The sequence below is a fragment of the Drosophila erecta genome, unplaced genomic scaffold (genome assembly GCF_003286155.1).
Source record: "Drosophila erecta strain 14021-0224.00,06,07 unplaced genomic scaffold, DereRS2 tig00000055-arrow-pilon, whole genome shotgun sequence".
NCBI lineage: Eukaryota > Metazoa > Arthropoda > Insecta > Diptera > Drosophilidae > Drosophila > Drosophila erecta.
Window position 1 is genome coordinate 3,897,819 of NW_020825200.1, and position 27,817 is coordinate 3,925,635.

At 42.5% G+C, this 27,817-nt stretch overlaps 7 protein-coding genes across 15 annotated transcripts; 3 read left to right on the forward strand and 4 right to left on the reverse strand.

Annotated features, from left to right (window-relative positions):
- Window positions 1-2,462: 2,462 nt before the first annotated feature.
- LOC6541108 (chymotrypsin inhibitor SCI-III) lies at window positions 2,463-3,021 on the forward strand. The gene is made up of 2 exons (XM_001968571.3): window positions 2,463-2,713; window positions 2,776-3,021. Exons 1-2 carry the CDS (start codon window positions 2,635-2,637, stop codon window positions 2,946-2,948), a joined length of 252 nt encoding a protein of 83 aa, XP_001968607.1. The 5' UTR covers window positions 2,463-2,634; the 3' UTR covers window positions 2,949-3,021.
- Window positions 3,022-3,029: 8 nt separating this feature from the next.
- LOC6542062 lies at window positions 3,030-4,693 on the reverse strand. Its single transcript, XM_001968572.3, has 2 exons — window positions 4,028-4,693; window positions 3,030-3,607 (listed from the first exon to the last, which is right to left on the reverse strand). The coding sequence occupies exons 1-2, from the start codon at window positions 4,128-4,130 to the stop codon at window positions 3,396-3,398; spliced, it is 315 nt and encodes a 104-aa protein (XP_001968608.2). The 5' UTR covers window positions 4,131-4,693; the 3' UTR covers window positions 3,030-3,395.
- A 1,017-nt stretch (window positions 4,694-5,710) lies between these two features.
- LOC6543104 lies at window positions 5,711-6,323 on the reverse strand. The gene is made up of 2 exons (XM_001968573.3): window positions 6,104-6,323; window positions 5,711-5,962 (listed from the first exon to the last, which is right to left on the reverse strand). Exons 1-2 carry the CDS (start codon window positions 6,219-6,221, stop codon window positions 5,751-5,753), a joined length of 330 nt encoding a protein of 109 aa, XP_001968609.1. The 5' UTR covers window positions 6,222-6,323; the 3' UTR covers window positions 5,711-5,750.
- Window positions 6,324-6,410: 87 nt separating this feature from the next.
- On the reverse strand, window positions 6,411-10,919 carry LOC6542689 (chromosome transmission fidelity protein 18 homolog). The gene is made up of 12 exons (XM_001968574.3): window positions 9,925-10,919; window positions 9,291-9,870; window positions 9,005-9,233; window positions 8,822-8,938; window positions 8,663-8,765; window positions 8,464-8,603; window positions 8,165-8,399; window positions 7,683-7,858; window positions 7,490-7,623; window positions 7,207-7,427; window positions 6,680-6,743; window positions 6,411-6,614 (listed from the first exon to the last, which is right to left on the reverse strand). Exons 1-12 carry the CDS (start codon window positions 10,804-10,806, stop codon window positions 6,514-6,516), a joined length of 2,982 nt encoding a protein of 993 aa, XP_001968610.1. The 5' UTR covers window positions 10,807-10,919; the 3' UTR covers window positions 6,411-6,513.
- A 350-nt stretch (window positions 10,920-11,269) lies between these two features.
- LOC6541090 lies at window positions 11,270-12,099 on the reverse strand. Its single transcript, XM_001968575.2, has 2 exons — window positions 11,544-12,099; window positions 11,270-11,484 (listed from the first exon to the last, which is right to left on the reverse strand). Exons 1-2 carry the CDS (start codon window positions 11,823-11,825, stop codon window positions 11,308-11,310), a joined length of 459 nt encoding a protein of 152 aa, XP_001968611.1. The 5' UTR covers window positions 11,826-12,099; the 3' UTR covers window positions 11,270-11,307.
- Window positions 12,100-12,102: 3 nt separating this feature from the next.
- On the forward strand, window positions 12,103-15,761 carry LOC6542896 (glycerophosphocholine phosphodiesterase GPCPD1). 4 transcript variants are annotated; one of them, XM_026979080.1, is made up of 5 exons: window positions 12,103-12,352; window positions 13,082-13,481; window positions 13,633-15,090; window positions 15,143-15,289; window positions 15,358-15,761. In XM_026979080.1, the coding sequence occupies exons 2-5, from the start codon at window positions 13,083-13,085 to the stop codon at window positions 15,475-15,477; spliced, it is 2,124 nt and encodes a 707-aa protein (XP_026834881.1). In that variant the 5' UTR covers window positions 12,103-12,352; window position 13,082; the 3' UTR covers window positions 15,478-15,761. The 4 variants fall into 4 exon arrangements, with proteins under 4 accessions (XP_026834881.1, XP_026834880.1, XP_001968612.1 ...); XM_026979079.1 differs by having other exon boundaries at window positions 12,117-12,195; XM_001968576.3 differs by having other exon boundaries at window positions 12,126-12,737.
- Window positions 15,762-16,226: 465 nt separating this feature from the next.
- LOC6542907 (potassium voltage-gated channel protein Shaw) lies at window positions 16,227-26,186 on the forward strand. Of its 6 annotated transcripts, none has more exons than XM_015159805.2 (10): window positions 16,227-16,546; window positions 18,902-18,931; window positions 18,995-19,118; window positions 19,395-19,605; window positions 19,665-19,782; window positions 19,842-20,036; window positions 20,369-20,587; window positions 20,649-21,252; window positions 21,799-21,927; window positions 24,883-26,186. In XM_015159805.2, the coding sequence occupies exons 4-10, from the start codon at window positions 19,397-19,399 to the stop codon at window positions 25,221-25,223; spliced, it is 1,815 nt and encodes a 604-aa protein (XP_015015291.1). In that variant the 5' UTR covers window positions 16,227-16,546; window positions 18,902-18,931; window positions 18,995-19,118; window positions 19,395-19,396; the 3' UTR covers window positions 25,224-26,186. The 6 variants fall into 6 exon arrangements, with proteins under 6 accessions (XP_015015291.1, XP_026835003.1, XP_015015292.2 ...); XM_026979202.1 differs by having other exon boundaries at window positions 24,901-26,186; XM_015159806.2 differs by having other exon boundaries at window positions 23,048-24,920.
- Window positions 26,187-27,817: the final 1,631 nt, after the last annotated feature.

Here is a 27,817-nt window from a genome sequence, read left to right on the forward strand (position 1 = left end):
GTGGAATACCTCTAAATACTTCTGGTGCAATTCTCTAAAAATTTGCATTCAAATTTAGAAAAAAAAAATTTTTTAATTTTTTTGTAAATTTTTTGATGTATAATTCTGTACAAAGTCGATAAAATCAAAAAAATGCCCCAAGGCTTAAGTTCAAAACCCCATAACTCAACTTAACCAAATCGGATTTTGAAGTGGAATACCTAAAAATATTTCTGGCGCAATTCTCTAAAAATTTGCATTCAAATTTAGAAAAAAAAAATTTTTTTATTTTTTTGTAAATTTTCTGATGCATAATTCTGTACAAAGTCGATAAAATCAAAAAAATGCCCCAAGGCTTAAGTTCAAAACCCCATAACTCAACTTAACCAAATCGGATTTTGAAGTGGAATACCTCAAAATATTTCTGGCGCAATTCTCTAAAAATTTGCATTCAAATTTAGAAAAAAAAAATTTTTTAATTTTTTTGTAAATTTTCTGATGCATAATTCTGTACAAAGTCGATAAAATCAAAAAAATGCCCCAAGGCTTAAGTTCAAAACCCCATAACTCAACTTAACCAAATCGGATTTTGAAGTGGAATACCTCTAAATACTTCTGGTGCAATTCTCTAAAAATTTGCATTCAAATTTAGAAAAAAAAAATTTTTTAATTTTTTTGTAAATTTTCTGATGTATAATTCTGTACAAAGTCGATAAAATCAAAAAAATGCCCCAAGGCTTAAGTTCAAAACCCCATAACTCAACTTAACCAAATCGGATTTTGAAGTGGAATACCTCAAAATATTTCTGGCGCAATTCTCTAAAAATTTGCATTCAAATTTAGAAAAAAAAAATTTTTTAATTTTTTTGTAAATTTTCTGATGCATAATTCTGTACAAAGTCGATAAAATCAAAAAAATGCTCCAAGGCTTAAGTTCAAAACCCCATAACTCAACTTAACCAAATCGGATTTTGAAGTGGAATACCTCAAAATATTTCTGGCGCAAATGTCTAAAAATTTGCATTCAAATTTAGAAAAAAAAAATTTTTTAATTTTTTTGTAAATTTTCTGATGTATAATTCTGTACAAAGTCGATAAAATCAAAAAAATGCCCCAAGGCTTAAGTTCAAAACCCCATAACTCAACTTAACCAAATCGGATTTTGAAGTGGAATACCTAAAAATATTTCTGGCGCAATTCTCTAAAAATTTGCATTCAAATTTAGAAAAAAAAAATTTTTTTATTTTTTTGTAAATTTTCTGATGCATAATTCTGTACAAAGTCGATAAAATCAAAAAAATGCCCCAAGGCTTAAGTTCAAAACCCCATAACTCAACTTAACCAAATTGGATTTTGAAGTGGAATACCTCAAAATATTTCTGGCGCAATTCTCTAAAAATTTGCATTCAAATTTAGAAAAAAAAAATTTTTTAATTTTTTTGTAAATTTTCTGATGCATAATTCTGTACAAAGTCGATAAAATCAAAAAAATGCCCCAAGGCTTAAGTTCAAAACCCCATAACTCAACTTAACCAAATCGGATTTTGAAGTGGAATACCTCTAAATACTTCTGGTGCAATTCTCTAAAAATTTGCATTCAAATTTAGAAAAAAAAAATATTTTAATTTTTTTGTAAATTTTCTGATGTATAATTCTGTACAAAGTCGATAAAATCAAAAAAATGCCCCAAGGCTTAAGTTCAAAACCCCATAACTCAACTTAACCAAATCGGATTTTGAAGTGGAATACCTCTAAGTATTACTGGCGCAATTGTCTAAAAATCTGCATTCAAATGCATGTAACAGGCAGGAGGAAGTGTAAGAAAGAAACGGACCATATAAAGTATATACGAGTATATTATTGATCAGGATCAATAGCCGAGTCGATTGGCTAATCTTTTTTTAATTTTATTATTTTTACCGATGCTCCAGAAATTGTTGAAATTTCTCGTTTGCACTTCCACTAGCGGAGTAATGGGTATCTGATAGTCGGGGAACTGGACTACAGAATTCTATATTGTTTTTTCCTAATATCATGGGCTGCACAGGCAAATTGAAAGCGAAACCTATACTGAAATTGAAATCGCGCTTCTGGCTGTCAATCCATACACCTTACTAAGTCGTAGTTGATTTCAAAGTATTGGCAGAGCCGCTTCGTTGCCGTTGTGCTGCCAATTGAAATGCGGAACATGTTTTTGTTGCCTTCTGCCCAGTCTCTTTACGTCATCTACGCGAGCGTTGATTTTTTATGGGAGCTACTGTAGGGTATGCGATGGGGAGTTTCGATTTTCCCACCCAGCCTGTCATCAGAAATATTTGTTGAACTGCGTAAGTACGAACATTACAAATGTGATGAGCTCATACATAAATAAATCAAAATCGAGAGACCTGAAGCAGTTAAAAAAATAGGGCTCTCCACTTATGCGTTGGCCTAAGCCATTGCCACTTGTTAACTTGGTCAATGTTGAATATTGGCCACAAAAAGAGGTACCAAACGGGTATGAGGTATGAGCGTTTGAAGGCGTTTGTAAACACAGAAATCAATGCTCAGAGAGCCCGCTTCAGTGAGTTGTGGGCCCAAGAACGTGACGGTTGAATATCGCTGCAAGTGGAAGTCAAGGGGTACCTCCGAGCACCAAGTGATCTAGATGTCACGATGCCGGCTCATTGGCAGTGGCTTTTCGTTGGCCTCCTCCTGCTGATTCCGCACCATTCAGGGGCGGCCTCCAAGAGAGGTAAGTGCAGCGGTCAGCAGGCAACGCCACACTAATCGGTGATATCTACTTAATCCATGTAGTGAAACTGTGCCTGCAGCCCATGGTCAGTGGTCGTTGCTTTGGATACGTGGAGAGCTATGCCTACAATCCCATAAAGCGCCATTGCGAACCCTTCATCTACGGCGGATGTGGCGGTAATGACAATCGATTTGGCACCAAAGCTGAGTGCGAGTTCAACTGCCGTGATATTTGAGAATGTCAACCGAAATGTCACACTTACAACAACTGTCATTAAAGTCAAAAGCAATACAGGTAGAAAACTAAAAGCTGAGGGTTATGTTTCTAAATATTCCATTTGTATTATTGGGGCAACATCTTCGATATTCATTCAATCTTAAGGTAAAGGGAAGTCAGCTTCAGTTATTGCTTCCTTTCCTGTTACTGGTCTTTCAGTTTTTGTAATTACATGTTGTCAAACTAACAAATATATATTACAAACTACTTTTTAACTCGAGCATAAAATCCATTCTAAAGATCATATACAAAATGGATCACAATAAGCTTGCAGAAACTTAATGAATACCTTCCTATGTTCTCAGGTTGAACAAATTTCACCATCGAACATGAAAGTATTTTAATTACATTCCACTAAATAAGCCACGTTTAAAATAGCAACTATGGATTTTTCTTTTCGGTGTATTCAATGTGAGGTTTCGTTGGCCTTCGCTTGGTTGCGCCGCTTCACGTGCCGCGCATTGTTGCAAATCTTTTCGCAGTCTTCCAGGGTTCCGAAGAGCTTTCGATTGCTGCATCCCCTGTACTGGCACCGCTGTGTCTCCGGATCGAAATATATTCCCACGGTAGTAGGACCACACAGTCCATTCGTACTCGGCACCACCTGGCACGCATCTCCTGAAACATGGCACACATAAATATTGGATATTGCATTTATAGCTAACTTTTGGAACATATTGTGGTTCAAAGTACTCAAATCGTATTGTAGTTTGAACATTATTTTAAAGTCCTTGAATGTTTGAAGCATTCATAATTTGTAGAATAACATGTCACAAAAGTTGGTAAGCGTATGACAAATTTTCAGAATTTAGTTTGTGATTCATAAACTGTACAATAAAATGTCACTAAAGTAGGGAAACCGTATGACAAATATTCAGAATTTAGTTATACAAATTTCAATTTGTTATGCAAAAAGTCATTGGCCTCAGAATTTCGGCATTGACAGGTTGAAAAACAAAACCCAGATAACCAAACACCAAGTTATACATTTTCACAATATTTTCACCTCTTGATTATGAGAAACCTTTGAATACTTACGGACACGAGCCTCTGCAGTGAATTGTTGGTCCAGGATAATGGCCAAAATCACACAAAATCCAATGGTGATCCTAAGCTGATTGTGGTTGGCCATTTTGACCATACTCTTGAAAAGGCTCTGGGTAGTAGTTCCTCGGAATGGAGTCCACTGGCTCCAGTTGGTCAACTCCGTATTGCAGCTCTGCTTTGCTCCCTGGCCCGGATGATGTCAGTCTGGTTCAGGACAAACACAAATGCGCAGCAGCTCGCCATATATAATGGGCAGTGCGGAATGTGTCCGATTCTACAGTGATTGAAAGCCTATAGTATATGGATGATCGGCCGATCCGTCTGCTCTGCTCAATTATTTATTTTCTTTTTGCAATTTGGCTGGATTTTATGAGTTTTTTATACCCGTCGCATGGCTAAGTTCATCTAGAGTGCAAAGGCCCAGGCGAAAAAATGTGCTAAGTCTTTGTTGCAGCTGTTGCCAGTTTGGGATACAGATAGGGCACAATACTCCAAGGTACTATTGCCAGTTTTCTTGGACTTTGTCTGCGCAGTTTTGAAATTGTGGAAATTCTTGGATGGATGAAGAAACGGATTTGGTTCACCACACACTTGGTCACTGACTAAACGTCGAGTCGCGAACTCGACTCGAAACCTCGAACAAAAGGCATCCGAGGCACACATTTGTAATCGGAGTGCCGCTGCCAGCAGCTCTGCTGAGAGAATTAAAACGTACACCGAGCAAAATATCTATCTTTCAAGTAATTTTAACATTTTCACAAATTTATGTGAAACGCTAGAACGCATACTCAGCATAAGACATTAAAACCACTAATATTTCCGAGTTTCCGCATTATTATTATTATATGTTCGAACCTATAACTTTACTGAAATAAAAGAACATTCCATTCTCTGTGTGTCCGCACTGATAAGACTTCAGCATCGAAAACTGCGATTTTGCATGAGTGATCGATGGTGATGATCATACTGCGATCTCTCCTCCGATTCCAGCTAAATCCGGCCAGTGCCTGTTGCAGAAGGCTAAGATGATCGCAGAGAGGTGCACGGCTGATAAGGCCAACGTGACGTATACGCAACGAACTACTTATGACCTAAGTAAATGGATGGATCAGTAATATTTACTAAGTAATGTCAGATGCTTATCTACGCGAAACTTTATTGCAGTGTTGTAATGGAGTAAACCAAAGAGCAACATTGTTCGCCGATTATATTACTTGGGCTTGTAAATTTCGCTTTTCGTCAAAGTTTACGTTAACAAATGTTTGTGTGATACACAATCTTTCATGAATTTTCCTAAAATAGTTCCGTATATATCTTATTATTTTCAAAATATGTAAGCCAAGATCATGCAGCTTGATTAACACAATATTACCTACATAAAGTACAATCACAAGAATTACCAGAGCTATTAAACTGATTTTATTCTAGGGTAACACGGAAATATGCTGACATAAGCCGCGTTTCAACATTCGACTAAGTAACTCTGAGTGCCAAACGAGCGACAATCACAGATTTCCGCACGTTTTGATAGTGCGAGCAATGGAAAAAGAAAAACAATTACGTCACAGGTCAACGGGGCGGATGATTGACATCCAGCTGAGACTAAACATTCCAACGCAATTCGTTTGCCGCTCTCGAAGATTTCGTCCACTCTCACCGAATGAAACTCATTCATTATTCATAGTTGGTACATTTGTTTACGTATTTATTTCTATTACTCGTTCACATAAAAGTCATGATTCCGGCGTATCCCATGGATGCAGGTGGACACGCAATCCTGCTGGCTGCCGAAACTCTGGCCACGAATCAAGTGGCATGCCCCGATCTTGTACATCTTACAGTCGAACGTTATCGGATCGTAATAGAATCCCTCGATATCAATGGCACAAACGCCCTCCGAACGTGGCGGTGGTTTTTTGCAAATACCTAACGAGTAAATCATTATTCATGTTCAACGTACTGTTTCCTGGGGGTCGCAGCAAGGAAAAACCAATCATTTTGCGAATGACATTCTGGCATGGTAACAACTTTTGCTTCTGTGACACCCCGATCGATCAGGCTACTCACTGGGTATCGAAGGCGGACCGGCCACGAATCTAGCATCTGTGCGGCGGTGGTGGATCAGCGCCAACAGCACCACCAACAGCAGCGTTAGCACCACCGACGCGGGCTTGTGTCGTGGCATCTGGACTGGCGGCGGGCAACTGAGTAACCGAGGCGTTCGGGAACACTTTCGAGCTCAACCCGCCGAGACCAGCGATAAGGAAAGCACTGCTAACTACAATCACTTGTAATGTATATCAAGGGCCAGCACGAGCGGAGTTATAGTTGTCTTTGTAAATTTCCCACAAAATTCAAAGATAAAAGAACGATGCCCTGTTGGGGTTCATAAATATTGCCATACAGCTTCCGGGTTGTACAAAATATAGTTTTTTGTGTATTATATCTTATAATAAATAAGGTAAAAGACCGGTTGGTTAAAGCAGTTCGTGAATGTGAACATCCTTGCGCACGGCATTGTTGAAACCCTCCTTATAGCGATACCAAATAGGGCTCTTCACAATAGCATCCGTTTTGGCTGCACAAAAAATTAGTGTGTTTATCGATTTAGAGATTCACATTTAAGAGATTCCAGTAACTTACATTCCTCGGCTGAGTTTGTCGCAGTCGTTTTGTGAGTAATGCGCCCAAAAAAGTCCTTAGTGAGCTGAAAGGAAACAGGATAGAAATTAGTAAAGCTTAAAAAATAATTCTTACGCTACTTGAGATATTCAAGAGGAAATATATATTTGAATAACTTCAAGTAATTGTATGAGATTTTTCTGGAATAAAGAGAGAGTTCAAAGTGAGTGCCCTCATGAAGTAAACAATAAAGTAGCTTTCTCAGTCGCCTTCGCTTAAGACGAGCAATAAATGTTCGTTTGCGCTGATCCCACATTACGACTCCAATGACAATACCGCTGGAATCCCCTTATGGGTTATTAGCTTTGCAAGGATTTGGCACGAGGAAAGAGCTTCGGCTTAAGCAGCAAAGGAAAGCCATTTGGGGGAGGAAGGAAGTGAACTCAATTTTGACCGAAGCATATGCGCACTTCTTTGGAGAGTGGCGGGAATTTGCAAGTAAATTGCTGCTAAGTAAATGCAAGGCATGCAAATGCTCATAGATTCACCTGCTGCTTGGGTGCACTGTGCATATTAGAGACCGAAATTGGTTTCGGCTTCAATATTTGCAAATGATTGGGTAGCTGCGCTGCTGCTCCTGATGGCTTCGTTTTTGCGGCTGCTGCTGAGGGTGCTCCGCCCTTGGGGGCAGCTCGTCGGATCCGTTCCAGGTCCACCTCACGGGCTATCAACTGGCGGCTGAAGTAGGGAAGCGACAGACCTGTGTAACCTGTAGATAAATGCAAACGAATTTAGCTTTAAATAGGCTTTGCATCCGTGTCTTATACTCACCTGGAAAAGCACTGAGTGCATCGAGATCCGGTTCTGTCTGAAAGACGTAATGTCCTTCCTGGGACTTGACCTGCACGAACGTTAGGCCGAGATCAACCATCACCTCGATGGTGTGGCGCAAGTCCTGCTGCTCCCTGTGGTTAATTGCATATGCATTTATAGGAATGTTCCAGGGTTATCAAGGAGTACCCACTTTGGAGACAGCAACTGCACCGCGACGGAGCGTAGTTGCGGCGATAGAATCCTCTTCAGCAGCGGCACCGTATCGAGGAGCAGAGTTCTGCCCTGACCCACACCCAGCGCAGAGGTGGTGACACCTTTGCAGATGGCCTGAAAGATGTTTCTCTGGTTGGTGCTCTTCTGTTGGAACTGCAAGGATACAAAATGAAGGGTTGGTCCTTGGGCAAACAGTGCGAAATCTATGCAGGAGTCTCATTAATCTTGTGATTGCATTTGAGGCACATAATGGACAAGAAATTACATGGCTTGATTGTGTTGATTATGCACTTTCCACAGGGCTTGGCCGGGGATGTTTGCCCCGGCTAATGACGCCTGCATAAATCATGAGCCTGCCTCAAAGAAGCAGCCTCTCTGCGTTGAAAAGAAATAATGTGGCCCGGGGCCATCATCTCGTCATCGTCATCGTTTCTTTTACATTTTCTTTCTACAGCTCACCTCAAAGCCACGCGTGGGAAATGCGATTTTCGGCCAGGCCAGTGTGGCAAACAGCAAATGCCAAACGACAAACCCGTACTGCAGGTACGGATACACACTGTAGTTCTGCTGTCGGCTGATCTGATGCTGCAGCGAATCCGTGAAGCAAAACCATTTGAGGGCTTCGCACACGCCCGTGAAGTTCGGATCGGGCATCTTCTGTTGCAGGTAATTCTCATACACGCCTTGCGTTAGTCTAGAATCATAGAAGATATAAAAACCTTTCTAGCTTATGATTATATGATTCAACGTGCGATTACCTTTCGAAATCCCCACTAGAGTGGACAACCTCCAGAACATTGCGAACTCGTGTTGTCACAGACGTGTTTGTCATTGTGACCTGGGCGGGCTCATCGACCTTATTGGCGTCGGTCTGCAGGGTTTTCCGGGGACGTTGTATCTAACAATTAATTTATATTGTAAAATTGTCCCACAAATACTCCAAATACAAAGACCCACCCGGAAAATAGCATCCCACACGGCAAACAGGCCTTGATGTCTGTCCTTTTGACCTAAATTGTTGTTGAGCACATCTTGCAGAGTAAGACTGTGCTTTTGGGCACTACAAATTGAATTATCGTTAGCAAAGTAATGAATAAATATTACGTATTTACCCACTTAAAAAACTGCATGGATGATATACAGCTTCTCACATCGTTTCCGGATTTCTCAGCTAGAGCGATAAGTGAACCAAAGTCCGTTTTTAGCTGCTCTTTGTAAGCAATCTTAACTAATCTGAAAGTAAGATGGCATAGCCCATAGAATATATACAATAGTTTTAATATCCATACAAGTTTGTACCTTTCCGCCAGACGGGCTGCATCGATGGGCGGGAAGCTGACTACGAAGGCCACCTGCCTCAAAGGACGCAGGGCGGGATCGTAGACATCGTTGCAAATGCAGATAATGGGTCGCTTTAAGACGTTGTGCTCCGCCTTGGCGCCCTTGGCCTTAACTTTGCTGTAGACAGCATCGCTGATGAACTTGACCAGATAATCAATGGATTGACGAGGGGCGCCATCGATTTCATCTAGAGCAAAATCAGTTTTAGTATATGGCATTACCAGTTTAAAAGATATTTGCTCACCTAGAACTATGCAATTGGGTCGTTTGTCTTCATTTAGAACCGAAGACATCTGTGTGCCATTCTCCAAGGCCAGTTTGAAGGCCTCTGGACTGCGATCATCGGAGGCGTTGATCTCCCGGACATTGTAACCAGCATGCCGGGCGATCGTGTGCGCCAGCGTGGTTTTTCCCAGACCTGGAGGACCGCATAGCAGCGCCACCTTCTGCATGGGCCTGCCCAAGGCATCCACATTTGTGTTGAGAGCTTGTCGAGACTTGCGCTGCCGCCAGCCGCCATTGGATTCGAATTTGCCCGTACGCTTATTGAAACTATTCAGCTGGTTGCCAGCTCCGCCAGCAGTGCCGCCCTCTCCAGTCACCGCCTCCTGTTCCCGTTTGCTGTGGAAGGCTTTGCCAAAGACCACTTTGTCCCACATTTTCAGCCAGTAGAGCAGGCTCCTGTTGGTCATTTCATCGGAGAGCAGGTCAATGTATTTCCTCGGCTTGTACTTGTCCACCCAAAGGCGTCCGATCTCTGAATTGGAGTTGCTGTTTACGAGGGTTACATCTGGGTCTTCGGCGGCTGCTGCGCGGCTTAAAACCTGCAGGATAATTGACAATATTACTTGGTTTTGATGACATTTCCTGATACTCACTATTTCCCCGGCTTCTTGCCAGATCTTCACCTTGGCCTCACCCAAAAGACTGCCCGCCACCTCGCCTCTGGCACTGATCAGTTCCAATTGCCTTTGCTCATACTCCTCGGAGTGGAATCTCACGTAGATCCGCTCGAGATCACTGCGCTGAATGGCCAGGAAGGGCCAGTTGGGGATCTCATACGATAGGTTTCTCATCTTGAAGTCGTGCAGCGCCTTCAGGCGACTTACGTCGTCCTTTCGCAGAGTTTTGCTGGACTCTCGCATTTTTCGCCGCAGCTCAAGGATCCTGTTGATGGCCTCGTGATCTCGTTGCTCCTCGGTTCGGGCTTTCTTCACCATGGGGTCTTCGTAGGACTCGTGAAACAGGTCATCAATGTCCCCGAAGAGATCGCGTTCCAACCGGCGCTTATTCACATTTTTGAGACCCACTTCCTGGAGCTGATTTGCTGCTGGATTCTCCTTTTCCAGGCCAAAGCCCCGGCTTGTTAGTTGTGTGTTTTCAAGCTCCGCGATGGCGGGCATTCGCTGGAAGGGCGTGGAGCAGCCCCTGCCCACCGGTGGACCTTTGGGCGTTCCAAACAGGCGCCGATTAACGAGGCCTCCAGTTGAAGTTCCGTCTCCCTCATCTTCGCCAATCAGCTGGCTGCTTCCAAAGGTAATCTGCGACAGTTGTGGCGAACACAGAGTGGAGTTTCCAAGCCGGCTGATATCCTTTAATGCCGGAGGAGGCGCTCTGTTTTCCTTTTGCTTGGCAGCCGCCTGTTTTGAAGTGCTGGGTCCATCGTACGCGTTAAACTCGTCCGGCAAATCTTCCAGCAGCTCTAGTTCGTCTTGGTACTGCAGCTCGAACTCCTCGTTTTCATCCGGGTACTGATCCATTCTGGTTTCCCACGAAAGTCCTTATATTATTAGATCTATATTATATATAAACAAATTGTTGCACTCTTTTTTTCGCGCCAAAATATACAGCTGTTTTACGCGGAGTTGCCATCTGATGGAACTATCGAAGTGATGGCTGTTCAAGCTGAATGAACATGAGCTCCAATCATTTTATTTAATTTCATTTATTACATTTATAAATGTGAATAACAAGACCTTATATGACTAATTTCAAAAATTGGTATTCATATTTGATTTTCGTAACTATCGCTCTGGCATCAACTTGCATAACTATCGCATCAAACAGCTGTGGCATGCTTATACTTCTCTCTTTGTTTCTCTTTTTATGAAAAGTGATTTTTCCGCCAAAAGGGGAACTTTTTCGAAAACGATGAGTCACTGCATCATTGCAGTTACATTCTCTAATTTTTAAATGTTTATTTGAGTATATATTGCACATAAGTCATAGATAGACACCCATCTATAAGGTTGCACTCCTAACTATGTAAATCTCTTCAAAACCTTGGTGGACGAAATGGGCTTTTGACACCGCGGGCACTTGAGGCAGGTTTCCGGATCTCGATTACCTGTGACCCTGTGCAGACACGGATGTATCTGCGTTATCAGGTTGTTATTGCCTGTGTTTGGATCTGCAATATCCAGTTGTTGGCGGTTTATCTGAAAGATTTGTTTCATTTTAGGCTAGCACGTGCATATGTCATTCGATTCCTACTCACTTTGTAGGCGTCCCTCCATAATTTTGAATTGTAGCTTTGTTTTCTTGGGTCATTATATTCATAAACACGCTCACCATTTTTGCAACGAGCAGCATGCCGATACGGCGGAATTGAGACCGAAAGTTTTTTAGTTTGCGTTTCGGCTTCAGCAGCAACAGCCGAATCCAAAATATCTCGTAAATTTAATTCGGAGGGCGGTGTGTTCGAAACCGGCTTTTCATCATCATATACATATTCGTGTGGTAGATCAGAACTTTTTACAATATTTTTGTATTCCTCCATGATGATATATAACACGGGATATTTTATATTCACCCCTCTTATCTGCTGCAAACTAACTGACTAACTGAACTGCAGCACTCGCGGCGATCAGCAGAAATTGCTTCTGGAAAGTACCATGATTGGGCGATTAAACCCTAATTTTGGCCGACTGCATTTGTTTTTGGCGGTGGGTGGTCGTCATCAAATCAAGTCCAGATGCACATTTTTTTACAGTGTATACAAACAAATAGAGGCAACAAAAATATTTATATATGTGTACATATGTATGTTGCGATATTTATTTTTACAACGGTCACACTAAAAAACAGCTGTTCGCGTGCCATCACTGTGGGAATGAACCGAAGTCCCAATTTAAAAACTTGCATTTGAAGTTTGTTCTTGCATTTATTTGTTGTGCATCTCGTAGCGAAATAACACTTAACATCTACAAGTGCTTAAGTACTTGCCCCCAGTACTTACTAATTACTATCCCGAAAACATATCGATATATTGGTACTCAAATCTTTTCTCATCCCTCGCTAAAATCGGTCAGTGAACATATAGATAACAAAATAATGCAACTCACAGTTTTAGGCGAAGCGAAAGCCCCTGCGGCGCTGAAATCGGACAGATAATATATAGTTATATCCACTATAGTCTGCCACATAATAGAGTTAATTCCCCGCCCCGAAAAGTGCAAAATATGATGTGTTGTTAGCCGAAATCAACGAACAGAACAGCTGCTATGACCAAGAAATCGGCCGACTCCTCAGTTTGCACACTTTTGTTATAGTTTCGTGTATCCGAGGGAAAATCAAAGAAAATCCAGGAAAATTAACGAGAGAGCGAAAGCGGAGGGAACGAGAAACCAAATCGAAACACAGCGATTTGGTTTGGGTTTTTTATTCGATTTTCTGCACACACCCACGCAAAGTAAGGGATAAAAGTTATTTATTTACGTCATCCACTGATAAGAAAGTAAAAACATTCGCATTGCAAGTGAAATTAATGGTGTGTTAATATCTTGGGATTACTTGCCCTCGATAAAATAATAAACAACTTGTGACCACAGTTGAGAATTATTCAAGTACAGTGCGTATACGCTAGCGAGCACAGTGCTCGATAAAAGAGAGAGTTGGCACACAATATTGTACGATTTTGCTTAGTTTCAACAAGTATTTTACCTCTATTAATAAAAGTGTATATTATTAACAAATACGAGATAATTCGTTTAGATTTGAATAGATTATTGCAATACTAATTATCCCCTCCCACAGGATGCAGAACTGGCTGGCCTCACACGATGGCGACGAGGATGCGATGGCGGCGCCATCATCCTGTCCCGCGTCCTCGGAAAACGGCAGTCGATTGGAGTCCCGCCGGATCTTTGGCGACATAACCACCAACAGACTGTGGAACTTTCGGGTGCTGATGAACCAGGAACTGGCGTCCAACGAGCAGCTGGCCATTGTGGGTAATTGCGAGGCACTGGGCAACTGGCAGCACTCGGGAGCGGCTCTTCTGACCAAGAAGGAGGAGGACGTCGAGTATGGCAATCTGTGGACAGGAGAGATCTATATACCGCGCCACTGTGACACGGAGTATCGCTATATGGTCTGTGCCGTCGATCCCGGCACGGAGCAGCTGGTGGTCCGTCGTTGGGAAACGCAATTACAGGTTTACAAATGCATTATGTACTGACCTCATACGAGTAGAGTCCAAAAATCCAACTGGACCTGGGATCGGATGTGATTTGTATGCACTCGTATGGGAATCATGGTTTGGTGGTTGCCCAATAACAATGCTAAGAGATTCCGTTTCCTTACAGCCCAGAAGAATCAGGGAGCTGGATGAGCAGCCTGCCAAGAATCAGAGTGACATATTTGGCTCGTTTAATGGCCAGGAGAAGGTGGACCGGGGCTGGCTGACCAAGGAGACCCTCGTTCAGCTGAAGTTCTTTTATGCCCCGTTCACGTTTAAGCAGCGCATGAAACGAAGGCATATCCAGGTCAAAGTGACGCCCATGAACCTGAGTATTCCGAGTGCCAGCTGTGATACCATGCTGCCATCTTCCCCCATGGAGGACTCCTTGTCGAACGACACCCATGATACCAAGGAGAACGGCGGTGAATCCTCCACAGCCTTTGCCTTTAGCGAGGTCGTCACCTTGAGTGCCGACGAGTGCGAAATCAGAAGTCAGGAGCAGTTCGGCACCGGCTGTGGACCCACCGATTTGGTTATATTCCACCTGACCGTCGGCGACTTCGAGAACACGGCCTACCTGATTGATTTGTACAGCTACAGCTCCCGGGTGGCCAGGGAAGATGGTCCACCGAATCACTTGGGCTATCATTATGTGCTGCCCAATCTTTTTAAGCGATCTGAAGGCAACTTGGAGCTGCCCATAACCTGTGCCAAGGGCCATCGACCTCTGGGAATGATGCGTCTTGGCTATCTCATAGTGAAGCCCTCATCGCTGTGTGCGCTCATGGATATGAGTGTCAGCTATGCCCGATACTGGAACAACAAGTGGACGGGACTGGATGTGGGCCACCGTGGTTCCGGGACCAGTTTCAAGGCCAAGGACGCTGTGATTCGGGAGAACACCATTACTTCGTTGAAGAATGCTGCAGAGCATGGTGCCGATATGGTGGAGTTCGATGTCCAACTCAGCAAGGATCTGGTGCCGGTGGTGTATCACGACTTCATGATCTATGTTTCACTCAAGTCCAAGTGCAGCATGCAGGAGCACGACTTCCTGGCTCTACCGATGAGGGAGTTGTCCCTGGAACAGTTGAAGAAACTGAAGGTCTATCATATTGCTGAGGGTCTGTCCAGGGAGACGCGCTCGTTTCACAACGATGATTGCTTAGAACACCAGCCGTTTCCCCAGCTATGCGACGTCCTGGATGCCCTAGATGTCCATGTGGGCTTCAACATTGAAATCAAATGGTCTCAGAGGCTGGAGGACGGCAAAATGGAGGAGGAATTTGAGCATGTGGTGGACAGAAATCTCTATATCGATTGCATATTGGATGTCATCCTACGAAAGGCAGGGAATCGCAGGATAGTACTGAGTTGCTTTGATCCTGATATCTGCACCATTCTGAGATTCAAGCAAAATCGCTACCCCGTCATGTTCCTAACCCTCGGCAGGACTACGAAATACCAGAAGTACATGGACCCCAGGGGCAACTCCATGGAGCTGGCCGTGTGGCACGCGGTGGCAATGGAGTTCCTGGGTGTTGTGGCACACACGGAGGACCTGCTGCGAGATCCCAGTCAGGTAACATGATCCACTGTCGAATCGTGAACCATTCAGCTACGGACGCTTTTAGGTGAATCTGGCCAAGGAGCGTGGATTGGTGCTGTTTTGCTGGGGCGACGACAACAACTCCAAGGATACCATCAAGCTGTTGAAGGAACTCGGCCTGCACGCCATCATCTACGACAAAATGGATGTCCTGACCACCAAGGAGGTCAAGGTGGGTCCTTGAATCCATTGTGCGACAAAGACTTAATATATACCATCATTTTTTTAATCTCCCTCCAGCAAAGTGTGTTCCACCTTCAGGCGAAGGACAGCCAAAAGGAACTGCTCAAGTTGCAGGCCCTGGAAATGGGGCATGTGTGGCACACCACTGCCGACGGAAACGAGGAGCAGCAGGCATAGAATCTGAATATTTTATACTCATCTTTATGTACGCAAATACCGCTCTGCTAGGACCCAAACTCATCGGATTATCATATTTGGCTTTTCATCTTCTCCATTTCATCACTTAGCCAATTGCATTTGATTTCTATGAATAGACTTACAAGTTACTTAAAATCTGTCCGAGCAAATTAGGAATCTTTAGGCGCCTCTTTTTCGTTTCCTATTTTAACAAAGCTGCTCTGTACTTCAGTTCTTACGTTCCCAAGAATCTTATAAATACAACTTTTGCATAAAATGAAATGTTTTTGTTTTATTTTGAAGTAGACACAAGTGCGCAATGACTTTAAATTTGTTTAAGTAAAGTTGATCGTCTAATATGTATCTTAAAAACAATGGCGCAATGTACTCGGGTTGACCAGTACGCCACTTGAAAAACAAGGATCGTTTTCCGGTTTATATTCTATGTATTGAGTATTGTGAAATATTTAAGTACTAACGAACAAAATAGCAAGAGGAGCTTAAGAAATAATTCTGTTTGTATGGTTGCTCCATATACAATTAAAAGTTGAATATACAATTTGAATACGCTTTCTACATCACTCATACGCAGTGTTGCATATTGGCGCCACACTCGGGTGAATGTCAGAGCAAAAGAAAATGGAAAATGGAGAGTGGCAGTGCGCATGCACTCGCTGCGGAGATGAAAAACAAATCCACATCCCTCCAGAGAGCACGGAGCATGGAAATGCCATCGGTGTTGGTGCGGTTTGTTCGGATTCCTTTTCAGTTTGTTAAATCGCCTCGAACGGTACGGAACGCGCGCGCGAAGAGATCGGACGGCCAACTCCCCGGAAAGAAAGGAAATTAGTGGCAGGAGGCGCCCCCACGAGGAAAACGAGTGTAGTGCAGTAGTGAATAGTCCTCGGCTTAGTTTACCCCTTTTTTTTATCGCAATTTTCACCAAGCCCCCAAACAGCGGGCTTCCTGTGTTTTTCCGACTTTTCCTGCGACCAGACTGCCCAAAATTCCCAGCATCGCAACTATGTTTATGGGCAGAGCGCAACGAGGCCGCAGGATGAGAGAATAGGTGAGAATTGCTGAGGAATCGGAGAAGGCGGGACAGGAATATGGATATGGATATGGATATTAATATGTGGATGTGGATATGGTTTGCTTACACGGGGCACATAACTGGGCAGGTCGCGGAGTTCCACTTAACGTAGCCTTTAAAGTCGATCCTGCGGTGGCGGACAATAAGGAAGTTTGTGATACACCAAAAACGGAAAAATCGATGCGTGCGCGACGACAACACACACGTGTATGTCCTGCTGTGTGTGTGTATATCAAGTATACGCCAAGTTAACCGAGCCAGGCAACTTCATACCACAACAAAAACACGCTACTTACAAAACACTCCTGACCTACTGTGTGTGCACCACCCCTTCCATTCCCCTCTCCATTGCCCTCCCCTCCCCCCCATTTCATAGCTTTTCCCCCCAGGAGGCAGTTAAGCCACCTTCTAACTACTTTACTTGCGTGTAATGTGCTTTCTGGGGAAGGAAACTCGGCTGAAAAAAATCGTTGAAGGGAAGAAAAAAGCCGAAACCCATTTTAAATACTTCTGGTTTTCTAGCGGAGCATACAAGTTGGCCCGCCGCTCATCAGAGGGAATAAATAATGCGGCTAAATATATACGAATAGGTGCAACATATACACTCCACTTACAAGTATTACCACACTTTAAAGCCACGAATATTGAGCTGGAGTTTGGCAGCAGAGTGTGTATAACATCATCATTAGCATTAATTGCAACTGAATTCCACCACTTTCCTGGAAAGGAAAACTGCCCTCAGCGTGTGTGTTTGGCTTGTTTGTTTTGTTTATAAAGCCTCATGAAAATCGTGTGAGTTGTTTTGTATTTTTATGGCGCTGATTCGAAAATCGAAAATCTAGAATCCGAATTGAGGGGCAGCCGGCTGCGAGTAAACACCAAATGGACACTGATGGGAATCGACAACAGAAAAAGAACAGCCGGACAGACAGGGACAGGCGGACAGTTGGACCAGAAAAAAGTAAGACGGACATGACGCTGTTGCTCACTTTGTGTACATGATGTGCGCACAGCCGCGGCCAGCATACTAGTCACCTTTCACCTTTCCAACAGCAAGTGCCATCAATATACAGATATGCCACAAAGGCGAGGGCGAGGAATGGCCACAGAAATCCGGGATATTGTTACTTTCTCTTTGGGCAACAAAAAATACCTAACTTAGTTGCTTGCCAGCATTGGGCCGTTTCCGGAACTATCTTTTTGGCCGCAGCTGTAGCACCCAGTACCCAGATACATTTGTATCGGTGCGTGCGGGAGTGTAAACAATGCAGCGCCAAAACTAAATATTGTTTAAGAACAAATATTTGCCTTTTGTGCAAATCACGAAAGGCAATTTCGTTATTCCGTTACGTTCAGCTCCTTTTATTTAGGTTTTTTTTTGTTCTTTTTTATTATACACCAAAATATAGTCTTTTTCGTGCCACTCTCCTAAATTGATGACGCTATCGATGATACGGCCCAACTATATTTAGTCAGATCTTGGAAAAAGGGAAAATAATCATCGGTGGGATGCGCTTCACGAGCTGCTAATGGGTCAATTCAATCGAAGCGAATATCATTGCCCATTTTCCAAATAAATGGCCTTAGTTTCAGCGTCGGGTTTGTTGATTCTACAAATTTATGCGGCGCAGAAGTACTTGCTAAATAAGGCGAATCCAGGCATTGAATCATCGGATGCATACATCAATTCATAGAACGCCCTATTCTAGCGATTCCATCCGGCACACTTTAGTACTCGTACATAACTGAATCATTTGGATTTGGCATAACTGATCAATGTTCATTATCTTATAAGTAAACAAAGTGCCCGGTATTCTTCCACAAACCGAAGATGTGCGAAAGTTGGCCCCGCATTTGAAACGATATGAAATATTTGCATTTCCCAATGATTTGTATACCCCAAATATTGATTTAGAATCAATAATTTGTATGCCTTACTTTGGGAGGGAGGTCAAGCGATTTTATTGGGAAACTTGGGTGATCTTTAGTGATTAATTATTCGTTATTATTACACATTTTTAAAGTGGCAAGTGACGAAATGTTACCCCAAAATGTAGTACATTTTCCATGGACACCCTCCACATTAGTTGTTCCTAAAATAGTTGTGCGTGCGTATATAAAAGCACATGTGTCTAGGTCATAAACTCATAATTACGAACCATTAAATGAAGGGATCCATTCGTCTCCTGAATAAGAATGTGTAATTACTTCACGAATACCCGAAAACTTTTATATTCGATATTACTTTTGTGCCTTCTTCAACCAAAGCATAAGACAGAATCTAAAGTCGAGTATAAATTATAGTAATAATTTTCGTCCTCTCTGTTACAGCGGCATGTTGTCCAACTCAGCCCCAACATAGTGAGTAGCCTGAGGGCAAGGATCCATGGAGGTGTTCCTAATATCTGGCCAAATATTTCGCAGTGGTGGTCCGAGGTCCTGAGGCCTGATCCCCATTGGGTGCCGCAGAGTGGATCGAAGTGGTGCCTGGAAGGAGTGGTACGCGTAACTGCATAAATCGTGGGCAAGGACAACGAAAAGCATTCAGGTTGGGTAGCAAAAAGCGGAAATAAGGTCCCTAAAACAATACAAAACACAAAACGCACAAGAAATATTAAACCCTAAAGAAAGCACCTTAAGTAAAAACACAAGAAACTGAAACCAGTTACACTAAAAGATTACGTTATTTGTTTAATCCTAATTTAATTACAAAAATATACCGAAAGCAAGCAGTCAGCCCCACTTCAACTGGGGTTGGCTTTTGAGCACTTGATCCAGACAATGACTTATATACCTAAAAAAATGCAACACTATGCGCATGCAGCCATGAATCTGATCAACATGGACTCGGAGAACCGGGTGGTGCTCAATGTGGGTGGCATTAGACACGAGACCTACAAGGCCACGCTGAAAAAGATTCCGGCAACGCGATTGTCGCGATTGACAGAGGCCCTGGCCAATTACGATCCGATACTGAATGAGTACTTCTTTGATCGGCATCCGGGCGTCTTCGCACAAGTGCTCAACTATTACAGGTGGGTGTAATCACTCACATTGCCATGCTCCATCAATCGCATTGCCAAATATCCCACAGAACTGGCAAGCTGCATTATCCCACGGACGTGTGCGGACCGCTGTTTGAGGAGGAATTGGAGTTCTGGGGCCTAGACTCGAACCAAGTGGAGCCCTGCTGTTGGATGACCTACACGCAGGTGAGTGCCACGTGCCATTCGCATAGTCGGGAGATGAAAACATTCTTATTTGCCTGCAGCATCGCGACACCCAGGAAACCCTAGCCGTACTCGATCGTCTCGATCTGGATACGGAAAAACCGTCCGAGGAGGAACTGGCGCGCAAATTCGGCTTCGAGGAGGACTACTACAAAGGCACCATATCCTGGTGGCAGGAAATGAAGCCGCGCATTTGGTCCTTGTTCGATGAGCCCTACAGTTCCAATGCAGCCAAGGTAAGTGCGCTCTATAGATGATTTCGTTTGCAAAGTCTTTCATCATTCCCATGTAAAATTGCGCCTGTCAGCAGCAACACTTTAATTCACTTTTCAATTAAGTTGTACGCATGCTGAGCAATTTTTCGAATGAGTGAAGCGAACACCCACAGAAAATCGCACTTTAAAAGCATTCTAATAAGTGATTATATTATAGTTTCAAACACACAGACGGCAAAACATCTATTTTTATTTCAAGTGCATGCATATCAAAGCATACACGACATTAATCATCCCCACGAATTGTTGTAGATATTAGATGTATGTAGTTATAATATTTGGCTTACTTGTAGACTATTGGCGTGGTTTCGGTGTTCTTCATCTGCATTTCGATCCTGTCGTTCTGCCTGAAGACCCATCCCGACATGCGGGTGCCCATCGTCCGGAATATTACAGTGAAAACTGCGAATGGAAGTAATGGCTGGTTCTTGGACAAGACGCAGACCAATGCGCACATAGCCTTCTTCTATATCGAATGCGTGTGCAATGCCTGGTTTACCTTTGAAATATTGGTAAGAGATGAACCCTACGAGCTCCCAGTTGAAAACCTTCAGTTAATCACATCCATTTCAGGTGCGCTTTATCTCATCGCCGAACAAGTGGGAGTTCATCAAGTCATCTGTTAACATCATAGACTACATAGCGACGCTTAGTTTTTATATCGATCTAGTGCTTCAGCGGTTCGCATCGCATCTGGAGAACGCTGACATCCTCGAGTTCTTCTCGATCATCCGCATCATGCGTCTGTTCAAGCTGACGCGCCACTCGTCCGGACTGAAGATCCTGATCCAGACGTTCCGGGCCTCGGCCAAGGAGCTGACCCTGCTGGTGTTCTTCCTCGTCCTGGGCATCGTGATCTTCGCCAGCCTCGTCTACTACGCGGAGCGCATCCAGCCGAACCCCCACAACGACTTCAATAGCATACCCCTGGGCCTGTGGTGGGCCCTGGTCACCATGACCACCGTCGGCTACGGTGACATGGCCCCCAAAACCTACATCGGCATGTTCGTGGGCGCCCTGTGCGCCCTAGCCGGCGTACTAACCATCGCACTGCCAGTGCCCGTCATCGTCAGCAACTTCGCCATGTACTACTCGCACACGCAGGCCAGGGCCAAACTGCCAAAGAAGCGGAGACGAGTGCTTCCCGTCGAGCAGCCGCGGCAGCCCAGACTGCCAGGTGAGTGCGCCCACCTTCAGTCATTTGTAATAAACAAATAAAGTAATGTACCATTATATTTGAGCATATCCTATCAGTTCCATAGCTGCAGTTACCTCAAATCCATGTGTATATATTGCAGAAGCTGCCTAAGATCCAACTCATCCAACTTTGAATTAATAAGCAAAAAATAATAACATACAATATACAGTTATATTTGAGTATATCCTATCAATTCAAATCCCATGTATATATTCCAGAAGCATCCAACTTTTATTTGATGATTTATTGTAATTACCTTTAGTTTCCTAGACATCTAAATACAACGTAAATTACGATTAATGCGAATAAAATGAAAATAGAAGCGTTTAAGTAAATCAAGCAATGAGGTGTGTTTACAATATTGTGTAAATAAGTGATAGACGAGTTGCGCAAACATATTACGAAAACAGTCAGTGCTTATAGCAATATTTTCATAGCTACCAGGTGGAATTTAGAGTAGGCAATGTAATTTTAGGAATTCTTATTTATCTGCAAGCTAACTTATTGACAATTTTGGTTTTCCAGGTGCACCTGGTGGTGTCAGTGGCTGCGGCACCCCGGGCTCGGGTCCCCACTCCGGTCCCATGGGATCCGGCGGAACTGGACCACGTCGCATGAACAATAAAACCAAGGACCTGGTCAGCCCCAAGTCAGGTGAGTCTGCGCGTGTCCTTAAAGGAGTTACACCACACTGATTCCCGCAATCCAAGCAAAATGCAAGCCAAGCTAAAGCCACCAACCAAGTATACTGCAAAGTAAACAAAAAATAAACATATTGAAACCGAAACGAGCTTCCAAAGGCACCGCCAAACCAAATGTATTCCACTAAAAGTACAAAGGACGAGCAAGCCAGCTAATACAAGCCAAACAAGTTCTTAACCTGTCTTTAAAAGCTCGCACAGCTGCACCCTCAGTTCAAAAGTAATCGAGTTCAATGGATTAACTTAGCAATACACAGTACAAACCAGTAATAAATACTCGTTATCCTTTGTGCCGTCTCGCAGTTTCTCCTGGCAAATGAATTTTTAGTGAAAGATTTAAGCAATATCATTTAAGAGCCCAGTAAATGCTGCCAAGAAATGCAGATCTTTGACCCATAACGACTCCCGATTTTGGGTGCGCTTCTCCTATTGGCTATACTATATCCATTATATAACATATCATTCGTCGTGTACGTGTATATATGTACTCTATGTAATTATCATGCATTTAAGGTTTCTTTATTCATACTCCAGTTTTTCGATTTCAAGCTTAGCTTTAATTTCACGCAAATCATTCAAAGGGACTTTGATGGTGTATCATGGAGTTCGAGTGCAAAGCCGATGGGAGTGTAATGGAAGAATTATTATTAGTAAATATTTATTCTAGAGAAAGGTCTAAGAACCTTAGTTCTTTTTACACACCCATCGATCTGCAAATAGCTTGAACTCCAAGCGTAAAGCAAAAGATTCAAGTCATTTCCATATCATAATGTGTAAGCAGACCTTTACTTTTTCTTCATCCATCGAAGGCATACCTGTATATTCAAAGTCATCGCCCTCCAATCAGTTTGGGATGTACTTTATTCCATTGAGTCAGCAAAATACAAGAATATATATATTTTTTCCCTTTCTTCACTGATTTTTATAACCAGATACGAGACTCTATTTTATATGTACCTATTTCAACCATTCATTTTTGATATCTATGCTCCAAATACTTTCGTTTACTTTGATATAATTTCATTTTATTGATAAACGATCCAATCCAAACCCCAAAAATCTTGTGTAAATAGATGAATATACAACAATGATTGGCAAACCGCGCGATGGCAAAAAGAGCAGGCTGCTCTAAGCCAACAAACACAACAGCACCAACATGAACCACGATACGACAACAACCACAACAGAACCAGCTGAAGAACCAATATTCCCCCATACCATTACTTCCAAGCTAGAACTCGCAATGAGAGATGATGATGATACCTTCCTATATAAGAATTTGGCAAACTGATCTATGAGTAAGCGAAGGAAAAGTTGAGAGAAACCGAAAACGCAACCCAAGGACTGGATAAAGATCATATAGCGGATATAGACCAAATCGGATCGTGGTATGTGGATCGATGGCACACTTTCTGGATGCCAAATAGCCATAGATACATATATGAATACTCGTATGGTTACTTTGAATATGGACGACGTCTGCTACTGATATCTACTGTACTACTACCACTCCAACCTGCTATATAATCGTATATATAACTACAATATGTAATTTTCTACGTGTTTTCCTCTCTCTCTATTTCTCCACCTTTCTTTACATAAATTATATTATATTCTATATATATCGTGTACGTGTTGTTCTTCAGTTCTGGCTCGTTCGTTTCTTCGTTAGCAGTGTACAAGATACTATATACTATGTTCAGATCTGTAAACGTATCTTCTCTCATTCTCTATGTGTGCGTGTGTAACTTTGTGACCTTTTGTTCTAGTGTCTAATCGCCCCGAATCAGAGAACCCTTAGCTATGTAATTGATCGCAAAACTTGGAATCTACTTTGTATTATCTCGAACTCTTGTATTTCAGATATGGCCTTCAGTTTCGACTAAAACAGAATACAGAACAGAACCAGAAAGATATTTTGTAATTTGATAAGCCAGCTCAAGACACAGTATAAGAAAAAAACAAGAAAAACTCGGCAACAAAATCGAAAAAAATCGACACAAAAATCAAAACGAAACCTCAGTTATATACGAAATGTAAAGAAATAAGAAATCCCCGGTTCGTTCATCTATCATCTAACTATCAGCTAACCAAAACTCGGACTCTGCTGGGCGGGTGTGTGTTGGTTAAGAAACCTTTTAATATCTACCCCTAACAAACTCCAACTTTCTTGCTCTCTTCCAACCCGAAAAATCCCCAACTAAAAGTGTCAAATAGTTGAAAAACTTGGAAACTAGTTCGTAGCAAGCAGAAACTCTAGAGTTTAGAGCCACCTTCACAAATCCGATTTCCCAGCATTTGATTCTACAAAGTTTTACCCCCACTCTGCCTGAGTCCAACTTATCCAACCGAGCGGAAATCTTTGCCAAACGTAGCTTGCAGATACTGTATCTAGCCTTATGTGTGTGTTTATTTGCCGAGCATGCTGCATGTGACCCGATTTTGACCCGAGTCTTGGAGTGTGATTAGTGTTTTCATATAGTTGTGTGCGATGTTTGTAATCATGTTCGTGTTACACTTAACCCTCCCAATGAAACCACCCCCCACCACCCCTCGTATATTGTAGCAACCAAGTGCACCCAGTAATATACCATAAGCAATTTTGAAAAACAAAAAAAAAAAAAAAAATAAGAAAACAAAGTTGCCTCCCACCTGCCATATGAAAAATTCATTCAAAGTTGACCAAATTTGAAAACTCCAGCTTGACTAACCGACTTAATGAAAATAATATTTATTTCTCTCTCTCTTTTTCTTTCTCTGTTTTTCTCTTACTCATCCTGGACTTCCCACTGCTATATCTATCTATTGTTTCCGGCTATATAACTCCACCTACTCCACCTACCTCCTATCCACCCGAAACCGAAACCGAAACTGATAATCCTTTCTGTGGCGGGGTTAAAACAAAAAGTTGCTCAACTTTTCGCAGGTCCACTGGGCGCAAGTATTGTGGCCATGAGTCCCAGGACAATGCTGGATCTCAATCCTGCCCTGGCGATGGGCAAGCCTTCGTTCCAGCCCCGTATACCCACCCCCCTGGCAGCCACACCCCCTCCCCCGGTCAGTTCCGCCGGGGGGCTGACGGCATCTGGGATTGGCGCCACTGGAGCCACTGGCGCAACTAGTGCACCACAACCAGCCGCACCACCACCCAGCATTGCGGTGTCCACCACAGCGAGTGTGGGCAAGGATCTGGGCATCTCGACCACCACCACCACGGCCCAGGAGACCAGCAAGAAGGCCTTTCTCTAAAGGAGCAGCCTGATCAAGGACTCAGCCACCAGCTATGTATCCACGATCCCCATATCCCCCAATAAGCAATATCTATTCGATGTCATACAGAGCCTTCGCATACGTATCCACTGAGAACAAAGATGGCTAAAGGATCCATACCTATCACTGATTATAGATCGTCTTTGTTTCCCCATATCACTCACTGTGTTTCGCAGAGTCTCATATCGAAAAATATCGCAATGAATATCATATATTCACCAACGAGTCTACTATGGATCAGAATTAGTTGGATATCCACCTTAAATCAAATATCAATTGTGATGCTATATTATGAAAAGTATTCTTTGATTTCGGAAAAGGTTTAGAATGTTACTCTACATAAGCATTTTGACTGTTATTATATATTAGTTGATTACGTTTATATATCGAATCCGACATATTTTGTCTCAAAGAAATGAAAAGCCAATATTATAGCAATACTTTGGTTCAAGACCAGTTGTAAGCCTAACTAAATCCACTCTTTTTCTTTAATTCAGCGATAAAATATATTTGTAACCTAACATAATTGTATTCCAATAATGATCTATCCATCTCTGATACCTAGACTCGCAATTTGTGTTACCATATCACGACATACTCGTATTGTATTCCCTATTTGCATCATTTTTTAAGAAATCAAAAAAATCACAATGTAGCTAATACTTTTTTTTAAGGCCCTGAACCCACTCTACTTTTAAAGTTATATTTTTCAGCTCCTTATTCGTGGGATTGAAAGTGATTGCTTGGTTAGCTGGAATGGCACAGCGTAAGTGCAGTTTTATTGTCAGCCAATATGAGGCAAATCAAATATGATGTACATATACATTTTAGAAGATTCAATGCTGAAGTAGCTTCTTGATATAGCGACCCACTACCAAAAAAGGGCTCGAGCTAAGGGCTAATTCATATTTAAAAAAATCAAACACAATTGGAGTTTCTTAAACTGCAACTTACGATCTCAAGCTCGTTGCGAAGCAGTCCATTGAAGGCATTTTTGGTGACCTCCACTGGTCCGGGAGGCACGCCGAGTCCTCCGCAGGTGTCTATCCGGCAGGTGGAGCACGACATTGAAGGTGGAGCATCCAACACACCCGGACCCACCTTGGACATGGCATATCGCTGACCACGCTCGCACAAGTCCACTGGATCGCCGGACTCATGGACGCTTAAGACATCTCGTTGGTATTGGCCACATTAATATCCCGGTGGTACAAATTATCCAATGGCGTGGTTTCCAGGTGGGAATTCCGCAACTTGATGAATCTGAAAACTATATCTCGCGTAGTACTTCCATTTTATGAAGAGGTTGGTGCTTACTTCTCAGGCATTTTGAGTTGATTCCTCCTCAGTTCCTCTTAAACGTGTATACAATTAGATGTATTAGATTTTATTGTTTTATTGTTTAGAAATATCTTTTTTTTTCAAACTCAGAAATTGTATACACGTTTAACAGGAACTGAGGAGGAATAAACTCAAAATGGCTGAAAAGTAATTAAATGGAAGTATTGTGCGAGATATAGTTTTCAGATTCGTCAAGTTGCGGAAACTCACACCTGGAAACCATTGGATTATTTGTACCACCTCGATATCAATGTGGCCAATACCTATGAGATGATTTAAGCGTCCAAGAGCCATGGCGCTGGATCCACCACCTGCCGAGTCGGCACCTGCGGAGGACTCGGCGTGCATCCCGGCACAGTGGAGGTCACCAAAAATGCCTTCAATGGCCTGCGTCGCAACGAGCATGAGATCGTAAGTTGCAGTTTAAGAAACGCCAATTGTCTTTGATTTTTTTAAATATAGTTTAGCTCGAGTCCTTTTTTGGCAGTGGGTCGCTATATCAAGAAGCTACTTCAACAGTGAATCTTCTAAAATTTTTATGTACATCTTATTTGATGCACCTTATATTGGCTTACAATAAAATTGCACTTACGCTGTGCCATTCCACCTAACCAAGAAATCACTAGTAAGAAAATAGGATGGGCTCAGGGCCTTAAAAAAAGTAGTATTAGCTACTATCGACATAGTGATTTTTTTGATATCTTAAAAAATGATGCAAATAGGGAATACAATACACGTACCTATCAACCTAAGCATAACATTAGCTAAATATAGATAATCCAATTGCTTGACGCCAACATTTTACCAACGAGATTTAACCAAGACAGAGCCGAAACCGTGTTTTTAACCATACAAAGTGTTTTTACCGATTGCAAGCTTGCTAACGATCCATTTTCTATATAAGCCATAGATATTAAATCGACAAGCAGTGTATATAATCCAAAATGCTTTACAACTCGGTTCGCCAGTTCCTTATGCGTTGTGTAAAGACTCGACTGTCCATCAGTTCTAATGGGGCAGTTCGGTTGAAAGCTTTAATTTGATATATTTATAGAGGGGGACTCCAACTCAAACGCGGCTTGAGAAGCTTAATTAAACAGAAACCAATCAAAAGTACATACTCCTATACCTTTTTTTAAAAATTCATTCTGGCCCAGCACGTGTTGACTTTAACTTTTTCCCAAACTAAAAATAGGAAAGGTGCTGGTTTCTTCAACGATAGACGCAAAGTT